Raw genomic sequence first — 26,537 nt, 5'->3', positions numbered from 1 at the left:
CATTTGGAACATCTAGGGCAAACTGATCAGCCGGAGATTTCAGCCTGGGATTTTGTGCTGTTTCCCATGGGTTTCGCCAAGCCTCACTCCTTTTTGCCTCACTCCCTCAACTTAATCGAGACCTTTTTGCGTCTCCATCTGGTGTCCTACTGTCAAGTAATTCTCTAAGGCGTTTCACTTTGGTTCACTCTTTCAAAAGTTTGAGGCGCTAGAGCAATAGCACAGTGTGTAAGGCACACCTCAACCCACCATATGAACCCCTAGTCCCTGCCAGGGTACCCCTACGTGTGTCCACAAAACAAAACAGAACAAGATGTCAAAAGTCTCTCATTGCAGTTGCAGTAGCAAGGGTCTTTATAATCATTTCGTCTATCGTTAATCCCAGCCTCCATTTGGGGATGGATTGAAATCAGAGTATCAGCCTCAGGGGCCCCGTGCCCACCAGGCCCTTGAGCCTGGGCACTTGTATTCATTCTCCATCCACATTGTGGAAACACTTCTCACCAATGGTCCCGGCTTACCCTACTTTCATTTAAGATTCAACTCATTTTACCTCAAAAGAGTATTCTTCCAGGATGAAGAGATACGTGCTTTCTTTCTGACTCTTTTTAAAAATAGATCCTAGGGGCTGGAGTGATAGCACAGCAGGTAGGGCGTTTGCCTTGCACGCGGCCCACCCAGGTTCGATTCCCAGCATCCCATATGGTCCCCTGAGCACTGCCAGGGATAATTCCTGAGTGCAGAGCCAGGAGTGACCCCTGTGCATCGCTGGGTGTGACCCAAAAAGCATAAAAATAAAAAATAAAAATAGATCCTAATATGTGATTGTTGTTTGTAAGTCATTTGTAGGACAATTATGTGCCTGCTGTTGGACCATTAACATCTTTCATTATATTCTCATTCTCTGATCTTATGCTCCAGCTACCTATCTAAAAGCAAAACAGAACCACCACCACCCCCCACACCCTACCAGAATGCTTCTAGTCAATCAATACTTGGAAGTCCCAGAACCAATGGTACAAATGCATTTTTCCCCTTTAATTGTCCAGGTAACCACCCTGACTTATATAAATTAATATAATAGTATCAGTCTCTGAAAGGCAAATAAAAAAAACAACCAAGCCCAAGAAACCCGGATATTCCTACTCCGAGCCCCCTGGACCCTGCATTCCAACCCCCCTCATTTTTCCATGGTTGTTCTGTCCTTCTCTGGCGTTTTCCAGACATTTATTCGTTTCCTGTGCTCCATCACTCTTTCTGTAGCAATCCCTTGACTCATTCTCCCTGTTCCTAACTGCTCACACTACTCATCTAACTCTGTTCCAAAGCTCGGTCACGTGTAGTTTATAACCATATACGTCAACGTTAAATAAATATAAGTAAATATGAGACTGGACCACACAGGGCAGGGGGTTTCTATAGATATGGCGGAATGTATGCAGGTGTTGTTAATCATGCCAGATAAACAAAATGAGAAGCAATTTATGTGATTTTCATTTCTGGAGTTTTTATATAGCAGTTTTCTTACACACAAGGATTTTTGTTTGTGAGCACTGCTATAAAAGTTATTTTCCATTTTTTTCCTTAGGCATAATGTAATATTTTTATGGAATATGGTTACAAATGACTCTATTTTGTTTTCTGTACAAATGATGATTCAACCTTATGGATTTTTGCCCAAAAGATAAGTAGGTAGATTGGTATTTGCCATGGTTTAATATTGATGCAGATATTTTAAATATAAATATACTTTGTTCTATCAGACTGCTTACAAAATGTTTAATCAGAATTTTTTACTTATGTCAACAAAGGTTGAATTTCAACATCTGAAATTTTTTCTATATGCACTGCGATGGTTTTCTTAGATAGTAAACAGGGAACGGTTATTGTACGTTTTTTTCAAATTGTGGCTAAATATTTGCACTGATTAAAGAAACACCAAGCACCGAATCTGATCTTAGAAACATACTATAACTCTTAAAGAACCTGAAGGCATAGCAAGCGTACTCAGAACAAAATTAAATGACTTGTAACTTTTAACAAGCATAATGTAATCTTATTTCATCAAGGATTTCTATAAAATTTTGCTAGTTGCATTGCTTGACTGACTGTTTTCAAATCACATCAAATTATCTGATGAAAGATCAAGTAAAAAGACCAAGGAGGAGGAGGTTACAAAAATTTCTAGCATCCAACTGAAGTTAGAATGTATTCCTAAGCTCTTATTTTAGAATAAGAAAATACAATGTTATACAGTGTTTTCCGCCAAGGACATTTCTGTAATATGCTATGTCCATCTCTCTCTCTCCCTCTCTCTCTCTCTCTCTCTCTCATACAAATATAAATCCTAGGTAACTAAATGTCACCTATTGCGTTCTGAAATCTGACATCATAGTTTTCAGCCATTTTAGATGAATACACAGATAAATTTATTACACGAGCTACAGTGTTACAAAGTTAGAAAATATTCATGCCAAGTTTGTTTCATTTTTTTAGGCACAGAGGGCCAGTGTATGGGTGGCTGGTTCCTCTTTCCATCTCTGGGATCTGGAAGCAAAAACAGGTCTTCCAGGTTTAGAAAAGACTTGACCCAGGATACTGCATGGTGTGTTTGTATGCTAACAAGTTGTGTTTGCTGATCTGAAATTCAAATGAACTCAGTGTCCCGGATTTTGTCTTGAAGTCCTGCCCACTAGGGCAATGAAGTTGGCCTTCTTGGTGTTGGGATTCGAACCCGCTTGAACATGGGGGTGTTTTTCTGGCTGGAGAATAGCAGTCATCTGCATTTAATTTTCAGTGTGTAAGCATTTCAACCTTCCTCAGAGTTTGCAATTCTAGTTTTTAATCTGCTATTCGCTTTGACATAAAACTGAATTATGTTAGGAGAAATCAGATCATCAAGGATATTAAATAAATAGCCATACTTTCACACTACTTGTAAATCGTGAGTTGTGTCTATGTGAAAAATAAGGCAGTATAAATTGTGTTATGGGTATTTTATTTACGATCCCTGAGGTTTTCCCCTTATTTTCATGGCGCAATTATCTTAGATTGTAGCTCAATTATTTTGAAATCTTGCCCCTGTTTAAGTAAATTATTAAGTGGTTAATCAATTAAGGGCATGGCGGTATATTTTTTAAATGAAGGTTCAATGTAATTATTTTAAAATTTTATCTTTTGTTACTGGAATTTATGCTTGGGTTTTTTGTTCTAGCAATTGGTCTAATGTGATATAATAGTGTACGTAAATAGGCCTATATAGACATGGCACCCTTCTTTATAGGAATGACCAAACCTAGGCAGGCATTTTTCCATCCCGTCAGTTTTGAAAATTACTGCTTATTTCAGCTTTACAAAGAGATGACTAACTTGATCTTCTTAAAATGTTGTGTCTAAGCAGACTACTTGAAATTCAAGTATCCAAATGTCAGTAAATATTACCAGCTACATAATCCCCCCAAAAGGAGTCATAAATGCTTTGAAAAAAAAAAACCATACATGTCTTTTTGAAATCTTAGATACAGGAAATCACAGTGTTTGTCTAGCATGATGCAAAGTATCACTGTTATGCAAGATTGTAATTGAGAGGGTTGTTTTCAAAAGTAATTTCAGGCATACTTCATTGTTGTCAATGTAAATGACGTGGTCTTCAAATCATTCTGGGACAAACCACAGTTTTCTTATTTTAGTGGGTTATAATAAAATATTTTCTAAAAACTTTGTTATATGTAAATATGAAGAACCAAATATGTTGGAGTTCTTTTCTTAAGTATATGCAAATGCAGGGTCAGGGCATCAGAAAAATAATCCATTGTCCAAACCTGATTTTAAGGTGGCGATGAGGCAAGAGGATTTTGTTTAGGAAAGCTTGGGTGAACCAGAAGAATTTTGTCAGGTCATTGTTTTCTCCCTGGAAAATGTAATAACTTCCAAGGCCTTATTTTTGACATGTTAAGATAAATTTGAGACAGATAGAGTTTAATCTATGTTTTTATGTCAGCTTGCTGTCTTAGAGATTTTAATAAATATCATAATGTGAAGTTTCATTGTTTTGGTCTTTATAAACAAGTATCTAGAAAACTGATTAAGTCATGGATTTAGAGGGAAAAGTTGTACATGATTGCTGGGTGTTGTTAGATATCTCGCTCAAATCAATCTAAAAAATGTTAATATTCAAACAGTATTGTCTGATTAGAGGCAATGATGTATTATCACTGGTTCTTGTTGTAGATCCGAAGCACTCTTAATTAATATAACTAATTAGAGATGAGAAAATTTTAAATGGAACAAAATTAAGTTGCTATAATTATATCTCCCTTATTAAAAATATTAGCAGTGCATGAGATGGCTATAGTAACCCGCCGAGTAGATATTGCCTTGTGAACCAGTTTTACACCCACTAGAAGCTAGTGGCAGTTTTAAGTTTCACATATTCACAAGCACCAACGAGAAGATAGAGGTTTTTGTTACTGTTCGTTGCTTTGTTTGCTCTGGGGTCGTGCTAGGGGCTGACTACTAGCTCTGTGTACAGGGGTTGTAGTTCTTGGCGGTGCTCAGAGGATGAAAATAGTGCCAAGGACTGAGCCGGGGTCAGCAGCTTGTAAGCAAGCCTCTTCTCCCATATCCCAGCTCTCCAGCCAGAAGATAGAGATTTCTAAAACGAGTTTGCTAACGTAGGAGGAACTGTGATGCTTTAGATCCATAAATGCCTCCTGTGGGTCCCCTAGACACTCTTAGGTCGCAGGTGAAAATCTTATTAATAGGGCCATGGCATGAAGCCGGAGAGAGAGCTCAGAGGTAGGGCAGGGGAGAGGGAGCTCATGTGAAGGAAGGAAGGTCAGAATGGAGATGTGACTGGAAAAAGGTTGAGAAACACTGTTCTAGAAGGTTCTCTTCCTGATTGCTGTCCCGGAGTGCCTTTGTACTGTTGATTCAAATCTGGGACTGTAGAAGCCTCTGCTTTCAAGATTGCTGAGGCTTTTGCTCAAACCAAATTTGATTCAAAAATAAATATTAAGCAATATTAAGTTCTGAAAATCCCCAATATTGGGAAATTTAGGTCTTTTCATGGGCTCTCAATTCTAAACTTCTTGGGCCCTAATGCATCTGCTTGACCTTGAAGTTACCTTGCAGATGATCAAAATTCCTTCTTTGCACATAGACCCTCTTTACTGAGAAAACGAGTTCCAAATTATTCTTCAATCTCTGGCCTCAAATTGCTCTATCTTCTCCATCACAACTAAAATACAATGCTATTCAATAACATTGGATTCTTAGGCGTGATGATGACCATTTAAGTGTTCCACGAAGAGATTATTATGTTTAATATGCTTGTCACATCTCTTAGAAATGATCCTTTTGCTGTTTGAGTCACATGCACCGCCATCTCACAGAACTATGCTCATCACATTTTTATCTTTGAAAATATCATTGGGTTTGTCTTCTAAGTTAGTAAAAAAAAATTGTTAATTGCAAATAATATCAGAGGCACTGTAGACACATAGAAACTAAACTAGAAAAGTAAATGCTTGTAACTGAAACCCAAGCACAAAAATTTGTACGTCTGCAACTGTACCTCATGGTGTTTCACTAATAAAAATTTAAAAAAATAAAGAAGAAGAAATGCCTGGTTTTGCTAATATATTTATGTATTGGATGATTATATTAGCTGAAGGTTTGTATTATTATTTTTCAAATTGATAAAAAGCACTAAGTTTTATATAAGTGAACCACCTAGCTTCAAACAGCTTTTCAAATAAAAAAGATTTTCTATAGAAGTCAATTAAAAAGTCATAGTATTTGATAAAATGGGTGGTGGGAGAGGAAATTTAGCATGCAGATGGTATGAACATTATAAAATTAAATCATATTTATGATGTAGTGAGGGAAACATTTGAAAGAATCAACATTTGCTGTTTTACTGGATAGAAAGAAAATTGTATTATATTAACAGAAACTTTAAATTTTTTGTAATTCATAATAAAGCATAGCATGTAATAAGTTTTTAAATTACGTAAATTACATACTTTTAAAGTAAAAAAATTGATGTAAGGAAAACCATCTACAATATGCAGAATTTGCAACTATATTTTTCAAGGTAAAATCAAATATGATACAGGAGTTGATGATGTGGGACGGAGAAAGAAAAAATCAAGCAGGCAATTATTGCTAACAGTTAATTTCTGGATTTTAGTATTAAACAGTAAAAAGATTCAGTAGAAAAATTTGAAAGAGTGTCCTTAATAGTAATTCAAGAATAAGATAAGAAAGTTCAAAAAAATGATTCTACACTGAGCATATCTCTAGGAGCTGTCTTTTGAGTGATCTCTCAGTAAGATTATTTTACACTGGAGTGGAAATCAGGCATCCTCGCTTTTTTTACAGTGGGGAATGGGTTTGATTCACATCAAAGGTACTAAGCTGTGAGCCTCAGCCAGTATTTGAGTGCACCCCAGGCTGGATGACTGGTCTCAGTCTCTCCACTCTGGACATCAGCGGGGGCATGTTTGAAGGGTGTCCTCTCTTTACATTGCAGAAAGAGATTAGGTCCTTTCGCAAGTTTTGTTTCTCTGAATTCTGTGCTTTATTCAGTCATGCTGTTTAATATGGATTTCATTGCTTGTTATGCAAATAGAAAAATGGGAGTATCCAGATTATTTTAATATACAAAATATGTTTTCATCAGTTTACAATTGGTCTGTCATGTGGCATCAGCAGATTATCGGCCTGGATAGTTTCACAATTGTTATTGCAGTATCCATGTTTACATTCATTCTTCTCAAAGTCATTAATAAGAATCGTTTTAAAGCCCCATAGTTTAATATTAGACTTTAGAGATTCTCAAAGTCAGTAACAGCAGAAGAAAAATATGCATCATGCAGGTTCATTAGCAATTTTACAGGGCTGGAGAGATAGTTAAGATTCTTGTCTTGTGTGTAGGCAACTCTGGTTCAAGCCCTGAATTTCCAACCACCAGGACAAATCCTCTGAGCACAGAATCAATGTAAGTGCCAAACTCTGCTAGGTGTGGCTCAAAATTCCAAACTGGCCTCCAAAAGAAAAAAAATATATATATATTTATGCATGTATACTAAATGTCTATATACATGCATAAACTACATAGAGACATGTATAGATGTTGGATGAAAGGTAAATATGTGAGTTTCTCTTTTGTTAAAAGTGATTTTTAATTAAGATAAATGTCCTAAATGTAACGTCTCTATGATTTATCATATGAATAAATGTGGTGAATGCATAGAGGTAAAAAAAAAGAAATGCTAACTGCTTCTTGCTTCTTTCTTTTTAATTTTGATTTGATTGAGGAGAAAATCTTTTATCTATACCCAGTGACTGGTTCCCTAAATAGTAAGGCAGGAGAGGAAAGAGAGCAGAGCATATTTGTTAAAGGAAAAGCAGTACTTTTCCTTTGTTAATTTCTCTCTTCAACTGTACTTTGTTAATTTCTGTTCATATACGGGTTACATCAGAAAAGGCAGAGATCTGATGCATCAAACTCATTCTGTCTACCTTGAGATGCTTCCGCAAATTCGTGACAGGGCTCACTGACAGTCTAGAACTGTCCTTGGTGCTGAGTCTAAAACATCGATTTTTTAAAAATAATATTTGTATGCCTCTTGTACAATGCAAGCTATAGAGCCTGCACAAAATAATTCTTCGGAATTCAAGCTCACCTTTTAAAAGCCTTGAAATGAAATGTATGTGATTCTAACTTTAGAAACAGTCGCGTCTTGCATTTTCTCTCTTTGGCAATACTTTGCATCTGGGAAAAAAAAAAAACAACTTCTGAAATAGAGGACGTTGTTCCTCCCCAGCCAAATCTGTTAGACTTCCCTCCTCAGATCTCAGTGTTCCATTTGCATTTTTGCATTAACAGATAAGTGGAATAAAGTGCATTTATTAAAGACGATTATATTGTGAACAGCTACCGGAATAGATGCATTTTAAATAAAAGCAGCACACTTGTAACACTGAGCAAAAATTTAAATATGGATTTAAAGCTCATGTTTTAGGACAAGGGCTAGAGAGATCACAACTGTTAGGGTGCTTGCCTTGGGCCTGGACAGCCCGGGTTCCATCCCTGACAGCCAATATCAATCATCCCCAGGTCTCTGGCAGGATTACTTTTTGAGTAAAGAGTCAGGAATAACCCCTGAGTATTTCTGGGTGTGACCCAGAAACAAAGCAAGAGAACCTAAGATATTTAGTGTAATGTGTGCAGAATTTTCGTGCGAGTGTAATAGTGATCCATTTTTTAAATAAAATTTCTTCTTATATTTTGGTGAAATCATAATATGTATGCTAATAGTTTTCCCTATAAGCTATATTTTAAAAGTTAGAAATCTTTTGCTAATTTAAATATAGCATTAACTAGACTGTTTTCTACCTTTACACTAAAATGTGATTTTTTTTAGTTTATTCACTTTAATATATTAGTTTATAATTCACTCTTTTTTCTTTTTGTTCTTCACCTACTAGAACAATGCTTCCTAAACATTTTCTGATATTCAAAACAAAAGCATCAGCTGATGTATTTTGAGAAAAAAAAGATATTATTTGAAGCATGGTAGTCTTTCCTGGGTTGCCCAATGCAACATGAAAACTGTCTTATAAAATAATTATTATATTGTTTTCACTTACACTTAATATAAATGGTGTCCTGTGATCACTGCAATTATATATTCCCATTCATTTTTTAAACATTCATTTCTATGGTAGTTATTATTGTAACTTACCCTTCAGAACTTTAATTTCTGATTGGTATGAACAAAATGCTTTTGACCCATTGTGCTCTAGTTTATCATAAAACAGAGAACTTGAACCCAAAGGCACTCAGGAGAGAATTTTATCCTTTCAATGAGCCATCTCTCTATTTGCTTAGACTATTACCTGTAGCTTTATTACCAGGTAAGTTCTAATGGCTACTGTGTTACCCTGTATGTAGCTAACACACGTTTTAATTCGTGCTATTATATGACATTGTGGAACAGAATATGTTTCTATTTTTAAGACTGGTTGGTACATAACCCCTACACATATTCTTTTGCACTTTAATTTCTGTCAGTGGATGCTTAAAATTTTATTGGTGTTTGTCTGCTAAAAGGTAAAGTAGTCAGGAACTGTTTGTCTGATGGATAGAAACCGAATGTGTGAGGAAGAACAGATAAGAAAGTTAGAGGAAAAGATTTAGGAAAAGTATGTGGCTAGAGAACCTCCTTGAAATAAGGAGGGATAACCTAGAAAGGAATTGAACTGACCAAAATGTTGGTCTTAATGAATAAAAGCGACCAGTGCCTTGTTTGGAGCAATTCATTTTTGCTACTTGGTGCAGATTTAAATTTCAATGATGTATCGAATCGCTTTGGGGTTCTTTTGATTACCAGCACATTTTTGTGTGATTTTTTTTTAGTATGTATCAGATAGGGATCAAAAAATTCCAGGCTCTGCTTTCATCTTGCCTTGTATTACTAAGAATATCATAGGTGGGATGAAATACCCTTTATCATTAAAAATAATTAAAATTCAAGAACAAAATTAGAATGATTGAATTTGGATTTTCTACATTATAATTCGATATATTTTTAAACGATTGGATGAAAGCCTGTAATATTTAGCTATCTCACCTTTCTCCTCACTAGGTGAAAAGCACACTCTTTGGGGGAAACAAATCTACCTCCGTAAACCTTAAAGTGATTTGAGTTTTATGTCATTTTAAGCAATCAAGTTAAATACACATAGAGAAGGGGAATCATCCTTCAATTTATAAGATTAATCGTAAGCACTCGATTGCACAACTTTTGCTGTACTGTTTTGATTGAGTTTATGTAGTTTAGTTGCTAAATCAAATTCAGGACACCTGACAGCTCTCCTGAGGACTTGTCCCATATATGCCCAGGTACCACGCTCTTCGCTCTGATCACTCTAAAGAAAGAAGCAAGAACTGTTTCGTAGGTCACTGTACAAAGTCAATCTTCACACGGTGGTCTGCCCTCACAATATACATCTTCCAGCCAAAACCGGTTTGTAAATATGCTATAGGAGCATGACTGTGATGAACGGAAACCCCGGGGTCTAGCGCTGCCCTGAGCAGGATGGTCTTGGGACTGGCGGCCGAGCGCTGGTGTCCCGTTGCATTTGCTTCTTGTACGATATCGTGCGGTTCTAAACTCCAAAAGTCAGGCTCTGTGTCTTAGAGTATTTTTCTTTCTTTTTCGCAGCACGGAAAAGGATATGCTAGTCAATTCTACAGGACTTACCTGAAGCAGCATGATTTGCACAAAGTCGACCAACAAAAGCATCAACTTTTCAACTTCATTATCTTGGCCCTCCAGTTAGTTGCGTGTAACTGAGGCTTAGATTTCCGGCGGGATCATCGCGGCCAATGATAGGACCTAATTGCTCTCAGCAGGCCTGAGAAATGAGTTGAAATGTGCAGAACTGTAGAGACTTAGAGGCGGCTGACTTTGCCTCCTAGATCAGTGTGTGCCTGTTTACAGCACTATATATCTTTCTCTCTCCAAATGTCACTGAGCCCTTTAGATGTTTATATGCACCACGAGAAGCCAGTCATAAAGATAAAGGAAATTTGTGCATTATAAATGCAATATCACTGTTTGAAACTTGACTGTTTTATATTATTTTTGTGTGATCAAGTGTTCCCCAAACTATTCCAACTTTACAAGAGAGATTGTGATTATGTTCTTTTCACCTGTGGGTTATAAAATATGTTGTATTCTAAGGACCCACAAAATATCAAAGACATTCTGTAGTTTATACACCGTGTTGCAAAGTGTTTACTGTACTATTTCAAAGCTTCTAAATAAATATAAAATATATATATTATATTATATAATTTTCCTAAAATGTGGTACAACTCAGTTGGTTTTTAAATGGATTCATACAGTCCACATCATACAATAAAGTAAAAGGTAATTCAGGGTCCCAAAGATAAACTTACTAAGAAAATAAACAGCATTAATAGTTTCCTCATTTATTTCTCATTCAACCCTGTTTTTCCTTGTTCAAAAGAAAACGAAGCTCTAAGCTACACGATTTTGTCAAGTACTCGTAGGGAATTTTCAATGCCAAAGATAGAGCTGTCGATGTTATCTGAACACTAAACATATCCTCTCAAAATATCGAACTCTCTACATTATTTCAATTCTATGGCTTTGAATTTAGCATCATTTAAAGCTTTTATAAGGAATCTATAAATTCATCTGTATTTGTTGCTAGAAAAAAAACACTGGGTGTCTGTACATTTTGTGGTGTAAAACGTGTAACTGAAGATGCCTATTTTAAGGAATCCTTGATCATAGAACTTGCAGAGAATTTTATTTTGCATAGTTTTTCATAGTTTTATGGTTCTTACTAATGACACACGGATATACAATCTACTTAAAACTATGAAATTATAGAGGTAGATAAATATTTGAACTGGTAAAGAATCGCATTAGGCTATAAACAATCTCTAAATTTAAAACAGATTAAATCAGTTTGGAGATAGAAACATGGTAGACTATTGTTCCAGTATTATCTTACGTAGCTTAAGTGTAGTCAGAGTTTTATTAATGAGAAAATTCTTCATGAGTCAGGCTTGAAAAGTGAAGCTTGGAATTTATTTTCATGTCAATCAGGTTAATTATTAAGTTCAATGAGATGCATTTTTCTTTAGTTTACATTTTTTAACTGTTGTTTCTTATTTGTCAAAACCCAGTGAAGGGAGGCGGAAGTCATGGAATGTGGAATCATGTGCTAAACAAAAATATCCAAGGAAAAGATGTTTCATTTCCTCCCTCAGAGCCTCCAACATTGTTGTCTAAATGGTGCCAATCTCAATTGCAGACCAACTTTGAAATAGTTTCCCTCCTTTTGACCTGATCTCAGGTACAAGGATAGTGTGTAAACAGAGCTAAATTATCAAAGAGTCTAACACTTGATGCATGACACAGATCCCACAGAATTTTCTCTCATTTCGGTGGGAATTACTCCATTGGTCTTAACATTAAAACACAGACATGTATTTACAGTTCCTCAGCACACGTATTTGAGTGATCCCTTGGTGTCACTCATTGTCATCATCCTAGATATTGATCTGCCCTAATCCCAACCAATTTATATCGCAAAAGCATACGCTCAATGTCCCTGACCTTGGGGACCCTTTAAAAATCGCTGAAGCCAAGCCCTCATCTTTCACACACAAAAAGCACATTTAGTCAGTGCAGCCGTTAACATTCTTTTCAACTTTTGGCATTGCTACGTTGATATTTTGATGCCAGACAAATTTAGTAAGGAAACGTTTCTATGTAATTAAACGGAGGTGGGGCGGGACGTGTTCTATCATCGCTTTTTAAACAAGAAAACAGTTTTCTTGTTGAATCACCCTGACTTAATTAAAACCTTTCATTCATTATTTTTCAACTAAGAGGAAAAATCATTCATCCATCTGCTTATCGCATGCACGGAAAATAAGATTAATTCACTTCGTATGTATATAATATATGAGGTGAGTTGTCCATTCATTTGTTTTCAAGACACTGTATTTAATTATTTAACCCTTCATAGCTTTGTACATAATCCTTCTGGAACCAACTTCTTATCTCATATACATGTTTACTGTTTGTTTATATAGTGCAGTAGCCAGTTATATTAACTGAATTTTAGCTTTTAAATTGTATCATGAATTTACAAAAAAGAGAGCAAAACAGAATTTGTGAGACAAACAGAATTTTTAAACATAAAACACTAATGATAAGCTTATTAGTCAACTATGTATCACATCTAGAATAAATCAGAAGTTGCAACAGCGCAAGAATATGATCTTACTAAATTTCCAAAATGTTATATAATGGTGAGGGATATTATAAAAAGTAAAAATACAATGGACCAATAATTAAGGTTCACAAATAAACATTTCTTAAGCTATTATGTAAATGAATTTTGTAATAGGTCTTCCATTTAATCCTATATCCTAATGTCCAATTTTTTAATTTTATACACATCAATGAAAAATAATATCCAGAGGCTTCATATTTCACCAATAAACTGTTTCAGAAATAAAAAAAAATCAAGATTTTTATTCACTCCTTGTGGACATGTTTAGCTTTAGAGTGGTAAGAAGTCAAAATATTTTCCTGTGGAAGCATTAATGTCTTAATGTCTCAAAGGTATGTCCAATGACATATTTTTAGAAACGATTTATCCATCTATAAAGTTCTAATTTTTAACTTTTGAACATAATTTTGTGAAATCATTTAAAATCAAATACCTAAATATCAGCTGAATTACTTCACAGATATAAAATCTGTATCATTATAAGTCTGTTGTTTTTGCTGAGAAATATGATGAAAATGTGAATCTTTACTTTATGAAATATAAATGCAATGTCTATCTAACATTGCAAATAATACAATAGATGTAACATTTTAATTCCTTATTCCTCTCTTCCACCTAAGAGTGCTATAATTTGCTATCAGATTGTCTCCTGCATAGAAAAACTTCAGATTCTCCAATAAGAGGAAAACATCCTCACAATGCTCACATAAACTTTAACAAATCCATATTAACTGTAACTTTCACTTTCTAAAAGTTAATGCAGTTAAGTTAATCTCTAATAAAATGATGTGATCAGAATCTGACAAATGATCAAGCCAAGGAATAACCGTTCATTTTCCTGACTGATGACCACACTTCTGTTTGTCGTCACTTGTGTTTTTCCTTCCCTCATATTTCTCGGCGTGCATTTAATACCCGAGGAACTCAAAGGAATCGTTATGACATCAGTATACATGATATTTTTTCTGAAAATTCTATATTTTTCATATTGCCATTTCCTGGGTTCTTTATCTTTTTCCACTTCTAATTTCATAGTGCTAAATGCTTTGCACGCACTTAACATCCTTTTTATGTTCTTTTTTAACAAGGAAAAACGGAGAAAAAACAAAATTCCATATTTTTTAATGCCATGGAGTAGCAAAATTATTTTATATAGAGTTAGCACTTCAAGGATACTTCTCTACTAGGTCCGACAAAATTCTTCTCTAGTAATTTGTGAAAAACACTTGTTCCCTAGAGTATTTTTTTCCTCGTAACCCTTGGCATAGATTTAGAATATAGCATTCCCCGAGAGTGCAGAAGACTAGGTGCCGCTGAGTATTGCAGGCAATAATTTGACTAGATTCTAATACCTTTAGTGTGCATGCATGGATTTCTAATCATTGTTATTTTTTAAGTATTTGTAAAACCAGGAAAAAAAGGCTTTTATTTCTTAAAAAAACAAACAAAACAAAACAAAAACCTTGTCACACGCTTAGTTTAAAACACTCCAGGTATTTTTGGGTTACGTGAAAATGCTACACCAATAATGCAGAGAAATGGTAAATTTTCACATGAGACTCAAAAATTTCTGACTGGTAAAACTCCTCAGACATGAAACCCATTTATCCATCGCTGAGCTGAAAGCAAAGCAGGGAATTTCAGCTCTAAACACATTTTCAGGACAGTTATCTGTGAGTGAAAACAGGGTATTATAATAAAAGATGAGTTTAAATCTTAACTATAGTGTTGTTACTGTGAATGCTATAATCATACATAAGTGAAATGAGTGTAAATGTAATATATTATTTTATACTGCTGTATACATATGAAATAAATAAAACTAGGATACATATTATGCCATCTTTCCATGCATGAATCTTCCACTAATGTCTGTGGGAGCTTTGAATAAAAATCAGTGGCAAAATATGGCCCTAAGTTTTAAAAGAACTAATGCTGATTTAGTAATTTTACTCTTAATATAACAGGTCTAAGGGGACATCTGTTTGAAACTGAGTCTCATTTGAAGCAACATATGCTCGGTTTAAAGGCTTTCGCTATATTTTTAGTTTTGAAAGTAGGATTTAGATTCCTATGGTTCTCATGAACCCACAATGAACATTTTAAATATACTTTTCTTTTCACCTATTATCTTCTACTTTCAGTGTTATTTCTTTGTAAGAAATCCCTAGGATCTACAAGAACTAATGTTGAGGTTGTACATAGGATATGAGTGCCTTCAAACAATAAAGGAAAAAATCTAAAAATTAAAACATTTCTTTCCTACTGAAACTTGATGGAAACGTAAGAAAGAAATAAAAGTCGTATGTGGTATTATTTTCAAGAAAAATAAGAATCAAGATACAAATCTTCTTGTACGTAAAATAATCTGGTTGAAGCTTACAGAAATTTACATTCCCAAAAGGCTGAGACAAAGTTTTCTGCGTCTTAATTCATGTGGTTATGTAACTAATTTTCTCGTGTTCAAACTACATAGTTTTAGTCATTGGTTCCCCCTTATGATGCAACAAGGGAGAGAAATAATATTTCTCTAGCTCTGAACATCTAATAAAGTCAGTCCCATGAAGGGAACATATGGATAAAATGTACAGAAATGATAACTTACAATGAAGTGATAAGAACAAGAATTATGTTGCTTTGATTCCCTTAGACCTCTGTCTTCTATCACTATTAGCCTTTCTGGGAATCATGTCATGAATTCTTCTATTTAATCAAGGTTATGAATTTTTAGAGGTAAAAATCACAAAAGAATAGATTGCAAACTTCGAGTTAGTTCTGACAAATGAGGGAAAGTAAGAATTCATGGCAAAATCTGCCTTCAACAAAATTCTGGCATGCTTTAGGAACCAAAGAAATTATAGGAAGATGTTGATTAAATGATCAAGTAATTAAATTATAAAATTTGTCACCAAAAAAACCCCACACGAGCCGTTTTGGAAAGCAACTCAATGTGTTAGGAGGATTGAACATTAAACATAAGTAAATGTCATAGGGAAATAGTAGAGTAGAAAAGTATCGAGATGCTTCATTCATGGTCGCCGCAAATCATTCCTTGTGAAACGTTTCCTCGGACACGTGTGTAAAATAGGTCGGGATGTGAAGTCTGTCTCTTATTGTGAATCATTGCTTCCAGTGCGTGAAAAGCACCGCACCATATGTTTTCTAGTTCAAAATTAGACGTATTTTGTACTGTGAAAAGTCAGGAAAGATCATTTCCTAAAACCAGTTCACATCTGAGTCTTAGCCCTCCCCTCCTTGTAAACTGTGGAGAAGTACACTTAGCGGTTGTGTGTTTGTGCAAAGTAGGTAACTGAAGTGAGAAGGTGTGTAGAGAAGGCTGGGAAACAGTGGCATACTTGATTACGAACATTACTTCCCATGGCTGTCATTGGTTACAAAAAGGATGAGGATACAGTTTACACTTGGAAATAATTCCTTTCTTAATACTCCAGCGTGCTTTAGACGTATGTTGAAGCAATGCTCATTTCGAAACCACAAGAGAAAAGGCTGAGCTGTCTCTCATACCCCTGGCCAGCGCGGTTCACTTAGCATCTTGTTTCTCGGTGCAACGAAGTCCGGGAATCAGATGCCATCATCCTCCAGTCCTTCCCACGGCTCGACAGCAGCCTCTCTCCCGACCACTGCAAACTAGGACACGTTCGACTCCTCGCTGCCCTGGGACTCCCTGCCTCCCTCCCGCCAGACTCCACTGTGCTTTCCGAATATCTTTCTATTTCCAGGGAAATAAACATTTGTTGGAACTAATGTGTATTTGAAAGAATCATACTTTTTTTGTTTTGCACATGTTTTATGTCCTAGCAATGGAATGGGATAGTGCTCAGGATATCTGCTGGAGAAAATAGAATTTTTTTTTAGGGGTTCTAATTGCGACATCTTAAAGCTGTCATTTCTCAGCTTGTTAGCTCGTTCTCTCCAGGGTGTCCCCTGGCTGTTCAAACAGGACTTGTTCCAGGTCTTGTTTTTCTCTTTGACAAATGGGATAGTTTTGTGTCTTTGTGATGAAAAGTAGAATTTTAAATGTACCAGGTACTATCTGCAGCTTCACTGTTCTCTGACTTAGTTCATGCTTCTCAAAAAAGCATTTCTGCTTTAAAGGAAACAAAAAAAAACATGTGAAAGTTCTGTTGATAACCTTGGTGGCTGAAGACGTTTTGTGTTTTCCTTCTACTCTCATGCACTTTTCTTTGCGTCCAGTTGGTGAGCACTGAGGCACTCCTCGGTTGGGGAGGGACTTTTAATTCATATCACGGCCGACTAACCTGGCATACAGTCCATATCCCTTTCTCTGTATCATAGCAAGGACGCTGCTCTTATATACCTAAAGGGAAAAGTGTGGAAGTCTGGACAGGGAGCGACAGGAGCCAGAAACACTAGTATGTGTGGGGACTTCCATATTCTTAGGCATGTCTCCTTGTTAGTAAAAGACTTATGACAAATTCATTTCTCTCCAGTTGAATCTGTGTGGTGTGTGTGTGTGTGTGTGCTATGTGCAGGCCTTTAATCTGTGAGCACATGTGTGCATGTGTGATTACATGTTTTTGTGCACTTGGATGCGTGTGTATGGGGGGTTGGGGATGGAGAGAGGTTTTAACCTGTACAAGAGACTCATGGACGGTGGCATCCAGGGAAATATGAATTCCATAAGGAAGCATAGACATTCTGTGCCCTTTATTCATATTTGGGATGTCAGAACTCCTGATGGAAAGGTAACCATATTCGATCATCAAAGTGTATCTTGGGTGTCTCCACACCTTCACATTTAAGGGTGTGTTTCATTGACACTGTGTGCAAGCCGCCCTTATTTCTTAGTGGGCAGCATGGATGCAGAGACACTGGAATGATCCTACTCAAGGATGCACCAAGAAAGCCGGGTTTAGGCCAATGTTCCCAAGCGAGAAAACTGATCTCCAATCAGTTTAACGAACCTGACAAGGAGTACTGATTTTTGAAGTCCAAATACTTATAGATACATATTGAAACGAGGAGAAAGCAAGTGAAAATCAGGCTAGCTGGGTAATTCTAGGTAGGATTCGCCGAAGTCTGAAAATCAGCACACCCGCCCCAGGGAAAGCAGAGAGCATTTTCTCTTCCTCCCAGAAGACAGTGTCCGCAAACCTTCTAGCGGCCGACTCAAAGGGGCACCTGCGGTTCTCCTGGCTTCCTTTGCAAAGATGGAAGGACTCTCATGCATGCAAATGTTGGCAAATGTTCCTTTTTTCCTAAGGCCTCAGTGAGCCTAAGGTGCTGTCCTCCCATTCTAAAGAGGAGGACACAAGGTCATTGTCAGAAATAGGAGCTGTTGCAGAGGGAGGCAGGTTTCCAATCCCAAGTGAGTTGTACACCAGGGGCAGGGGGATGGGGTCTTTGTAAAGGGCACTTCCTTTGGAAGTCTGTCCCCACATTCCGGGAAGAATAATGAGAAGATGGAAGTCAATGGTGCAAATAGATTAGTAAACTGATCCAGCTCCATTCAATTTAGTATCCCATGCCTTAGGTAAAAGGAGTTCTCCTTTCCTTTGGGGTAAAGATGGACTCTTAGTTCTACATATCTGTCTCTAGGCCATACAGGGAAGTCTGAAGCTTAGGGTGAAATCAATGACGGCAGAGGAAGGGGACAGATTTTTGAGACTTTGGGGAGGGCAAATAATTTGGGCTTTAGGGAAAAGTTTTGAGAACCAAGTGCGTTCCTTTGCCTGAGTGGGTTGTGCTGTTTTTACTCAAAACAACAAAGCAGGCAAAAAGAGGCCGGGATCATCCCACCAAGGTCGTGCTGGTTCGCCCTGACCCACAGGCTGAGTGACGCCGCGTCTCCGTGAGCTCTGAGCTGCGTTCCGCTTTAACTATTGCCAGAAAATTGTAGATTTGCCACTTCCGGTCAGGTGCTGGGCTCTGCTGTATTCTGCTTTTGTCCTCTGTGTAATGATTGCTCACTATGGTCAATATTAAATGATATCTCTTAATTTCACTCTTCTCATGTTTACTTGGAATAATTCTATAAATGTACAGTATGCCAAATATATACAAAAAGATCGCGAGGTTTTTTTTTTCTACCTTGGTGCAATTTTGCAGAGACCATATGTCCAAACAGGACTTGGCCAGCTTGAAAGGGAGGCCTGTGACATCAGAACCCTGAAGCTTTATGCTTACAAGACATTCCGTGAGAAGAGAAGGAGAGATCCCAAAGAGTGAAAGCATCACCATTGAAAAAAAATACCTCTTCATCTCCCTTTTCCACATGAATTGAAATAATGTTTTCATCAATCCCCCCATCCCCCCCTCCGCCAGCTAGCCCCTAGCTCCTTTGTGTTGCTGGCCTGGCTCCCATGCCTGTCCACTACATACACGCCCTTAGCATCACAGAAGTGCAGTTCAGGCCTTGAAACTGTCCTGGTGTGGAGGGTCCCTGGGGAAAAAGTCCTGGGCCAGCAGACCCTAAACAGCACCCTCGAGGCCCCCAAGAAACCCACCTCTCCCCCATAAGTGCGCTGGACCCCCATCTGTGAGTGTCACTAACAACGGGCAGTCTCAGTCGTGACAGTCCCTCTATTTGAAAAGCTTCACATTATCCTTTGCAATCTCGGCGCTCCCCTCCCCGCCACATGTTCCTCTGGCAGGATGAGTCTCACGTAGAAGGCGCCACAGAATTTGGCCTCGGAGACTGCAGGCTGTTCTGACTGTCCTTTTATGATTTATATTTAGAAGGAAAAGCTGGTTTAATAGATGCGATTTTATTCGTCTGAACAACATGTTATGTTGGCAGCGGCTCTGCAAAGCCCGTGTAACCAAGAGAATCCCTTCTTCGGGGAATTGAGTGCGACACATAGCAGCTCAAGGGGAATGGGATTGAGTGGGTGGCCACAGAACCACGGGTGGCCACAGACCTTCCACCCAGTTAGCACCAATGGCCTCGGGGAGCTGATTCTGATTCGGAAAGAAAAAGCAAAATTCAGAAGGGAGGATCAGGGTTATGATCAGGTAGGAAACACTGCCACTCGCAGGCCGGAGGGTGGGCAGACGGACTGACAGCATCTGAGGAGCCGCAGGAGGCAGTGACAGCCAGAACAATGAGATTTTCTGGTACCAAGAGGGAGGTTTCCCTGGGGATGGGATTGACTCATGGGAAATCAATGGTACTGCTGGGGTCTGAGTGAACAGAAAACATCTCACTTGCCTCCGGGGTCTTCCCAGCTACCAAATAATCAAATAAGCATCAGACACAAGCAGCAGACAGACTGATGGGGGGAAAGGCCAAAAAAAAAAAATCAAACTTCAGAGTCACGTGGCTCCCCACTCTTCCATGTGGGGGGAGAGGCTCAGGAAAACCCAATAAACTCACCCCGCAGGCTTGAGGTGCACTTGAAATAAACCCAGCTCTGGGAGGCTGTGGGCAGGCCAGCGGGAGAACTGGAGGAGGGTCTGTGAGGGTCTCTCCTGCCACACTGGAGAGAGGTTTTACCCCACTCACCTCCAATTTCCTTACAATGCAAATGTTCCTTACAAAAGAGGACTCATTCTCCAATGAAAGAAAATCTTTGCAGAAACAAGCACCCACTTGAGAAGAGTGGATTTTGGAGTCTACCTGCAAAGTGACATCTCACTCCAGAGAATGGGGAGAGTGACCAGGGCTGGGTCAGGAGAGCTGACCTTGGGTGATCTGACCTTCAGGAGCTCAAAGAGCGAGCGAGGCTGAGGCCCTGGAGATGGAGAAAGAGGGTCCCAAAGGGAGATGTTGTTCCACTACCTGAGAGATAGTCCCTTTAGGATCATGAAGAAATTGGGAAACTCTTTGGGGTTATTATAAGGAATGCATGAGCCCAGAGGTGTGGATTGAGATTATAGTCTATGGCAAGAGCTGGGCTCCTACTTATCTCTCTGTAGCTGACACAGGAGCTCTTTAGAAGGACCCTTTACCTCAAGGTGAAACCATCTTCCAGGGTCTAGACGGGAGAGGGAAGCTGCACTGCCTCCTTCCTTCAGAGAAGTGAAATGAACGGGTTGGTCACCGTGAATAGTCTCTGCAGTTCACGCAGGGCTGAAATGTCCCTATAAGGGCATCTTTCACCTTGAGTTATATCTCAGGTGTCTGGGCAGCAACACATGCCCCAACCCTTCTTCTTTGCAGGCTCCAACTCTTATACAACATGCCAGAGTTTGTGAAATAGTTCAGACGGGGCTGCTTCAGGCCAGGATAGCCAACGTGAAGTTGACTTCTGGCTGCATGCTTGCCTGTGGCCAAGCCTTAGAGCCTGCACTTGCGGGGGAATGTTTGGGGTCAGAAAGGAAAAGTCCCCGCACTCCAGGGTTCTGGCGGATGTAAGGGGGGACTGTGTGGCCCACTAGCTCCTATATACTCCTGGCTATTTTCACCCAACTGTCCCGGGACTTTCCAGGTTGCGAGAGACACGGGGAAAGGTTTGTGTGCTGAGTACTGTCCTCCCCTGGCCAGAGCAAGAGATGCCTGGTGACCTATCCTGCAATGAGTGGGCTTCAAGAAGTCCATGGCGGCTGGACAGAGCTTTGGAATGGAGCTTCCCTGGCCCAACGCACGGGGTCTGTTTGCTGTGGGAACAGTGCTCAGCCTCTGTGAGAAGCTCTGCATGCAGAAGACTTGTCTTGCAGCGCGGTGACTGTTCTGATAAAGGCTGGCACAAAGCCAGTCATGCCACTTTCTTGCATTAGTTGCCACCGCTTATGTCCCTGGGTCACAGGTGACCTAGAGGCTTCTGGGGCTCTTAGACCTTGGACTGTGGTCTTAGTCAATGCAAGAACATCGCTTATCTCCCTTCCTTCCTTCTTTCCTTCCTTCCTTCCTTTCTTCCTTCCTTCCTTCCTTCCTTCCTTCCTTCCTTCCTTCCTTCCTTTCTTCCTTCCTTTCTTCCCTTTTCTCTGTGTTGTTACAAGACACCTCTGGTGGTGGTAAAGGGGTTTTTCTCTACCAAGATCACATTGATAGAATTTGTTTATGGCAGAAAACTGTGAATCAGTATCATCCATATTGCCTACTTAAGGCAATAGTTGCAATCCAGAATTTAAGAATCTCCAGTGTAAGTCAGATTGGAAGGAACTACTCTGCTTTGCCGTAATGGTGCATTAGGTGTTTTGACGTAGCTACTGGAGAATCAATCTATCTTTCTTTCTTTCTTTCTTTCTTTCTTTCTTTCTTTCTTTCTTTCTTTTAATGTAGGAGTACTGCTATTTATTCAGCCACTGATTAGCTGATTGAATTGGGCATGAACTCCACCTTACTTTTTTTTTCATAATTTTATTCATTTATTTTTTTCTTCTTACATTTATTTATTGAATCACTGTGGGAAAAGTTACAAAGCTTTCCGGTTTAAGTCTCGATCATACAATGATCAAACAACACCTTTCTTTTCATCAGTACTCATTTTTCACCACCAAGAACCCCAATATACCCCCCTCCTATCCCTCCCAATGCCTGTAAGGCAGATGATTTCAGTCTTTCTTGCCAGAGAAATCCAGTGCTAGAGTGAAAGGTTTTGATCTAAAACCCAAGAATCATTTGTTCAGTCCATTTCCTACTATCTAGAGGGTTCTTACTTACCTGATGCTACTTTCCAGCATAGTGTCTCTTTCCTAGATTTAGGGAAGAGTTTATTGCAAGTGTCTTGTAATAACTTGGCTGTTTGCTCATAATTAAGAATGATACTTGAATGCTAAAGATAACGTGTGTGTGTGTGTGTGTGTGTGTGTGTGTGTGTGTGTAGGGCACCTGTTGAATGCATTCATCTAGAGGGTTCTCTTCCTGGATCATTTAAATAGGGAACCCCCAATGTCAACCATGGGCTTCTTTTTCCCAATGACGCTGGTTATATACCCAAAAGAAACATTTTGGGGATGTTCTTCCTGGATATAAAATCTGAAAGATAATTAGGGTAACATGATCGGTAGACAAGATTCAAAGTTTTCTTTGGAAACTTTTATCTCCTAGGAAAAATATAACATGATTTTAAAATATGGTAATTAAACATTACTATAACTAATGTCTATAGAATAATCAAAAGATCTCTGCTATATCCTTCTTAGGGAATCTATCTCTGTCTTCTAATCAGTGGGATCTACATGCTTGTGTTGATCTTGAGTTGAAGGCATCTTGAACTCTAATTGACTCTGAATGGCATTTCTGATGTTTTTAAAATGTTATGTTACTTTGCTTTCATCATTTTGGAGCGGGGTGTTTGAGTGTTTGTGTATATGTATGTGTGTGTGTGTGCGTGCCTGTGCGAAGGTGTGTGTGTGTGTGTGCGTGCCTGTGTGAAGGTGTGTGTGTGTGTGTGTGTGTGTGTGTGTGTGTGGTGAATCAAGTTTTTTCTTCATGTTCTTATTTTCCAACTAAGGATTAAGTATCTCTAAGACTAAAGCTAACTTTTTAGAGTTTCTTTGGCTTGGGGCCTCACCCAGCAGTGCTCAGAGCATAATCCCTGGCTCTACACTTAGGGGTCACACCTGGAAGGGAACAGCGTCAATATTAGGGTTGAGGGGATCGAACCTTGGTCGGCAGCATGAGAGGCAAACGCCCTCCCTGCTAAATTATCTCTTTATCCCCTACAGTTTCTTCATTCACGTCTGAACTTTGTAAATGCCATCACAGTTGTTACTTTACAAGTTTGTCTTGTTGGTACTTGTAGGATTTTCCTTTGAACTTTTCATTTTAGTGAACTATTCAGAAAAATTAAGGAGAGCTCATTAATTCACCCTCTCTCTCTTAAACTGGAAAGTAGAAAATGAGTTTTGACAGAAAGACTAAAGTCTTGGGTATCAGAAGAAAAACAAATGTGCTCTGAAGTGGGTGGAGAGTTTGGATATGGTACTCTTTCTGGGGACTGCACAGGAAGCATTAGTACAGTGGACACTGCATTCAACCACACTGAGATCTTTTTCATTATGTTGAAGACAGCAATACTTCATTCTTCTCATTGAATTTCAATAAATGACATCAAACCCATAGTGTAAATATAGGCATGAATTCTTGTTTTCCCAAATGTGATTGTTATTACACTTATCTTCATAAAATAGCAACTTTATATTGAGTTCAAACAATTTACAATCAGTTATACTAAAATAAAATAGGCCTTGTGCATTGTTACATGTGATATAGAGAGATGAGAATCATTTATTTTAGTCGACTGTCTTTTAAGCTTATAATTACAAATGGAAACATGCTTCAAAGTTCAGTACAGCAGGCTTTACATTCCATTGGTTTATTCTCCGTATTACCGTTCTTTGCATAGTGTCTGAAACTTCTATCCAGATACTAGGAGGCAACTTGCAAGCTTCAGTTCTTGGGGTCGATTTAATTACACGGTGCTTGGCAGAAATAGGGCCATTTGGGGGTTGTTGCCTTTGCCACCATGACTAACACCTGAGTCTTAATGAGCTGGTGACTGAGAACTGGCATGTACACAAGGGTAACATCTACTACGGAACTTCAGGACTAAGTATTTTGTTAGCTCCAAAATCTACCAATTATTTCTGTGATAAAAAAAATTTTAATCTCATGTTTCCCTGGGTTTAAAAAAAGATAGAAATGGGTGATTTTGAATATTTAAGTTACTCAATTTTATTCCACCTAAGACAACTTTCTAAATCTAGCAAGATTCTATTTGGAGAGCAATATATTTGGAAGGAAGAAAAAGGCGGAATCTGTATCGTAGCAGCTTCTTCCTGATTAAAACCACATTGACAGGACTTCTGTTTTGAAAAGCCCTGGTCATATTACGAAAATGTGTACCAAGTGACCAGAGAGATAGTCTAGTGGCAAGGCCATGGCCTTGCAGGTGGCTGACCTAGGTTTCATCCCGGCTACCCTCAGCCATCATCAGGAGTGATTCCTGAGCACAGAGCCAGGAGCAAGTCAGGAGCAGCACCAAGGGGGCTCCAAAGCAAAAGCCAAAGAAATTAAACAAACAAACAGTGTTCCCCCCTCCCTCCCACATACACATCCCCTAAATGCCCAAGGCAACTTCGCATGAATGTGTCCAAGATTCCAGCCTCCTGCAGATGTTCTTTCCTTGGCTGTAGGGGCGATGCAGCTAACGACCCCCTAAGAAAGGGAAGGAGCATTATAGTAGGGGAAAGTGCCCTAGTGATTTAGGGGTGCACACAAGCCATGGCAGTGAGGCACATGGGTTGCAATGATCTCATTCCCTTTCACCTCCTTTGCAGAGATGTCTTGGCGGCACCTGTGTGGGGACACTGCAACTGCCCGAGGAGGAAGCAGCCCTGCGAAGCCAAGGAGCCAGCAGGGAAACGCATTCCCGCTCAGCTGTGTCTTCAAGTGAGCCTCCAGCTCCTGCCCGCAGGTGCCTGGCTAGATGCCCAGCAAAGTTTCCCTAAGAAGAGTTTGCAACTGCACCCATGTCCAGACGGTCATGAACGTTCACGGACGGTAGCTGCTCTGTGCTGGGGCAGATTGTCATGTACCGGCAAAAATGAGTACAGTATGTAAGCGAGAAGGCTTTTGTCCACTAGGGCAATGTGAAGCAGTGACTTTCCTGGTACGCGCTGGACACTCCCACAAGGGACTTGTAGCCCATCCATGTCCTCATTCTCCTCTCCCTCGCTTTCCTTTCCAGACTCCACTTCTCCTCGGTCCTCGCTCATCTCCTCCCCATTTCACACACACAAAAAAAAATCCCCACAATTTTCTGAATTAATCTTCTATTGGCTTAAAAAAATAATAATAAAACTGTTCTCATCAGACGGGAAAAAATGCATTAACTTTAGTGAATTTTAGTTGTGGGAATTACTTCCAATTTTCTTCTTTGAAAGAGTTTGCTTTTCCCCAGAACCCTCTGTAGGACATACAGCCTTTTATATGCAGATTGCTATAATTATGCTTTGAAATAGCTTTGAATTCCCCATAGCTTCAGCGGAGAACATGAAAGGCCAAATGTGACACGGGTGTAACAGCTCACACACATCCATCCGAAATGAGATCTCGGAGCCAACAGCTCCTTCTACAGTGATGTCAGGTTTTGACGGATTATTGAAGGATCTTTCTAACTGCCGAGACGGTCCTGGGTAGCTGGAAAGCTGCCGGGGATAGTCTGAACAGGTTGTATTTTTCTTCTTTCAATACCTAAAGGTGAGTAGATGTTAAGTGAAACAGGAATTCATCTCGGTGACAGCGGCTTTCACTCCCTTCCTCTGGGTTGACATGTGCCCAGCGGTAAAAACACGGTGTGATAGAAAGAAGGAAATCTCACCCCATCAGGCCAACGTGGCTGTCCAGGGGGCACTTGTTTTGTGACTGTGCCCTGACCCTGCAGGACAGGGCTGGGGAGACACTGGCCAGGGTGCCCAGAAGGCCCTGGGAATCTTGTAGCCTGGCCCTGGTGCCGACAGGGACACACACAGATGCTTCTTGTCAGCCACCCACGCCCCATTTGCCTGTTTTGTGTGATGGATGTTGTTAGAAATACCAGAATGGCCCTGGGCAGAGGAATGTCCACTCACTTCTGTTGCAGGGAGCCTGAGACACAAACACAGTAGTCTCCAGATGCAGCCAAGAGCCTTCCAGAGGCCGGAAGTTTATTGTTTCAGGCGATAGACTCATCCAAACATCTCCAGTCCCCACATTGCTGCCATCAGCAGAAAGATGCTGATCAGAGTCATTTTCAAGTGTCCCAAACCTCAAAATT

At 39.1% G+C, this 26,537-nt stretch overlaps 1 protein-coding gene across 2 annotated transcripts in view; it reads left to right on the top strand.

The window, feature by feature from the left end:
* Positions 1-25,197, top strand: part of PCDH10 (protocadherin 10) — a 57,723-nt gene extending 32,526 nt beyond the window's left edge. The window contains exon 5 of one of the 2 annotated variants that reach the window (XM_056134550.1): positions 25,060-25,197. In XM_056134550.1, the coding sequence (XP_055990525.1) occupies positions 25,060-25,175 (116 nt within the window). In that variant the 3' untranslated portion in view covers positions 25,176-25,197. Of the gene's footprint in view, positions 1-10,235; positions 11,003-25,059 lie in introns of those variants that run through there. The other variant, XM_056134551.1, reaches the window with a different exon arrangement.
* The last annotated feature ends 1,340 nt before the right edge of the window (positions 25,198-26,537 follow it).

Source organism: Sorex fumeus, unplaced genomic scaffold (assembly GCF_029834395.1).
Source record: "Sorex fumeus unplaced genomic scaffold, SorFum_2.1 ptg000099l, whole genome shotgun sequence".
Taxonomy (NCBI): domain Eukaryota; kingdom Metazoa; phylum Chordata; class Mammalia; order Eulipotyphla; family Soricidae; genus Sorex; species Sorex fumeus.
The sequence above is the reverse complement of the archived record's forward strand: the minus strand, read 5'-3'. Positions and strand labels throughout refer to the sequence as shown.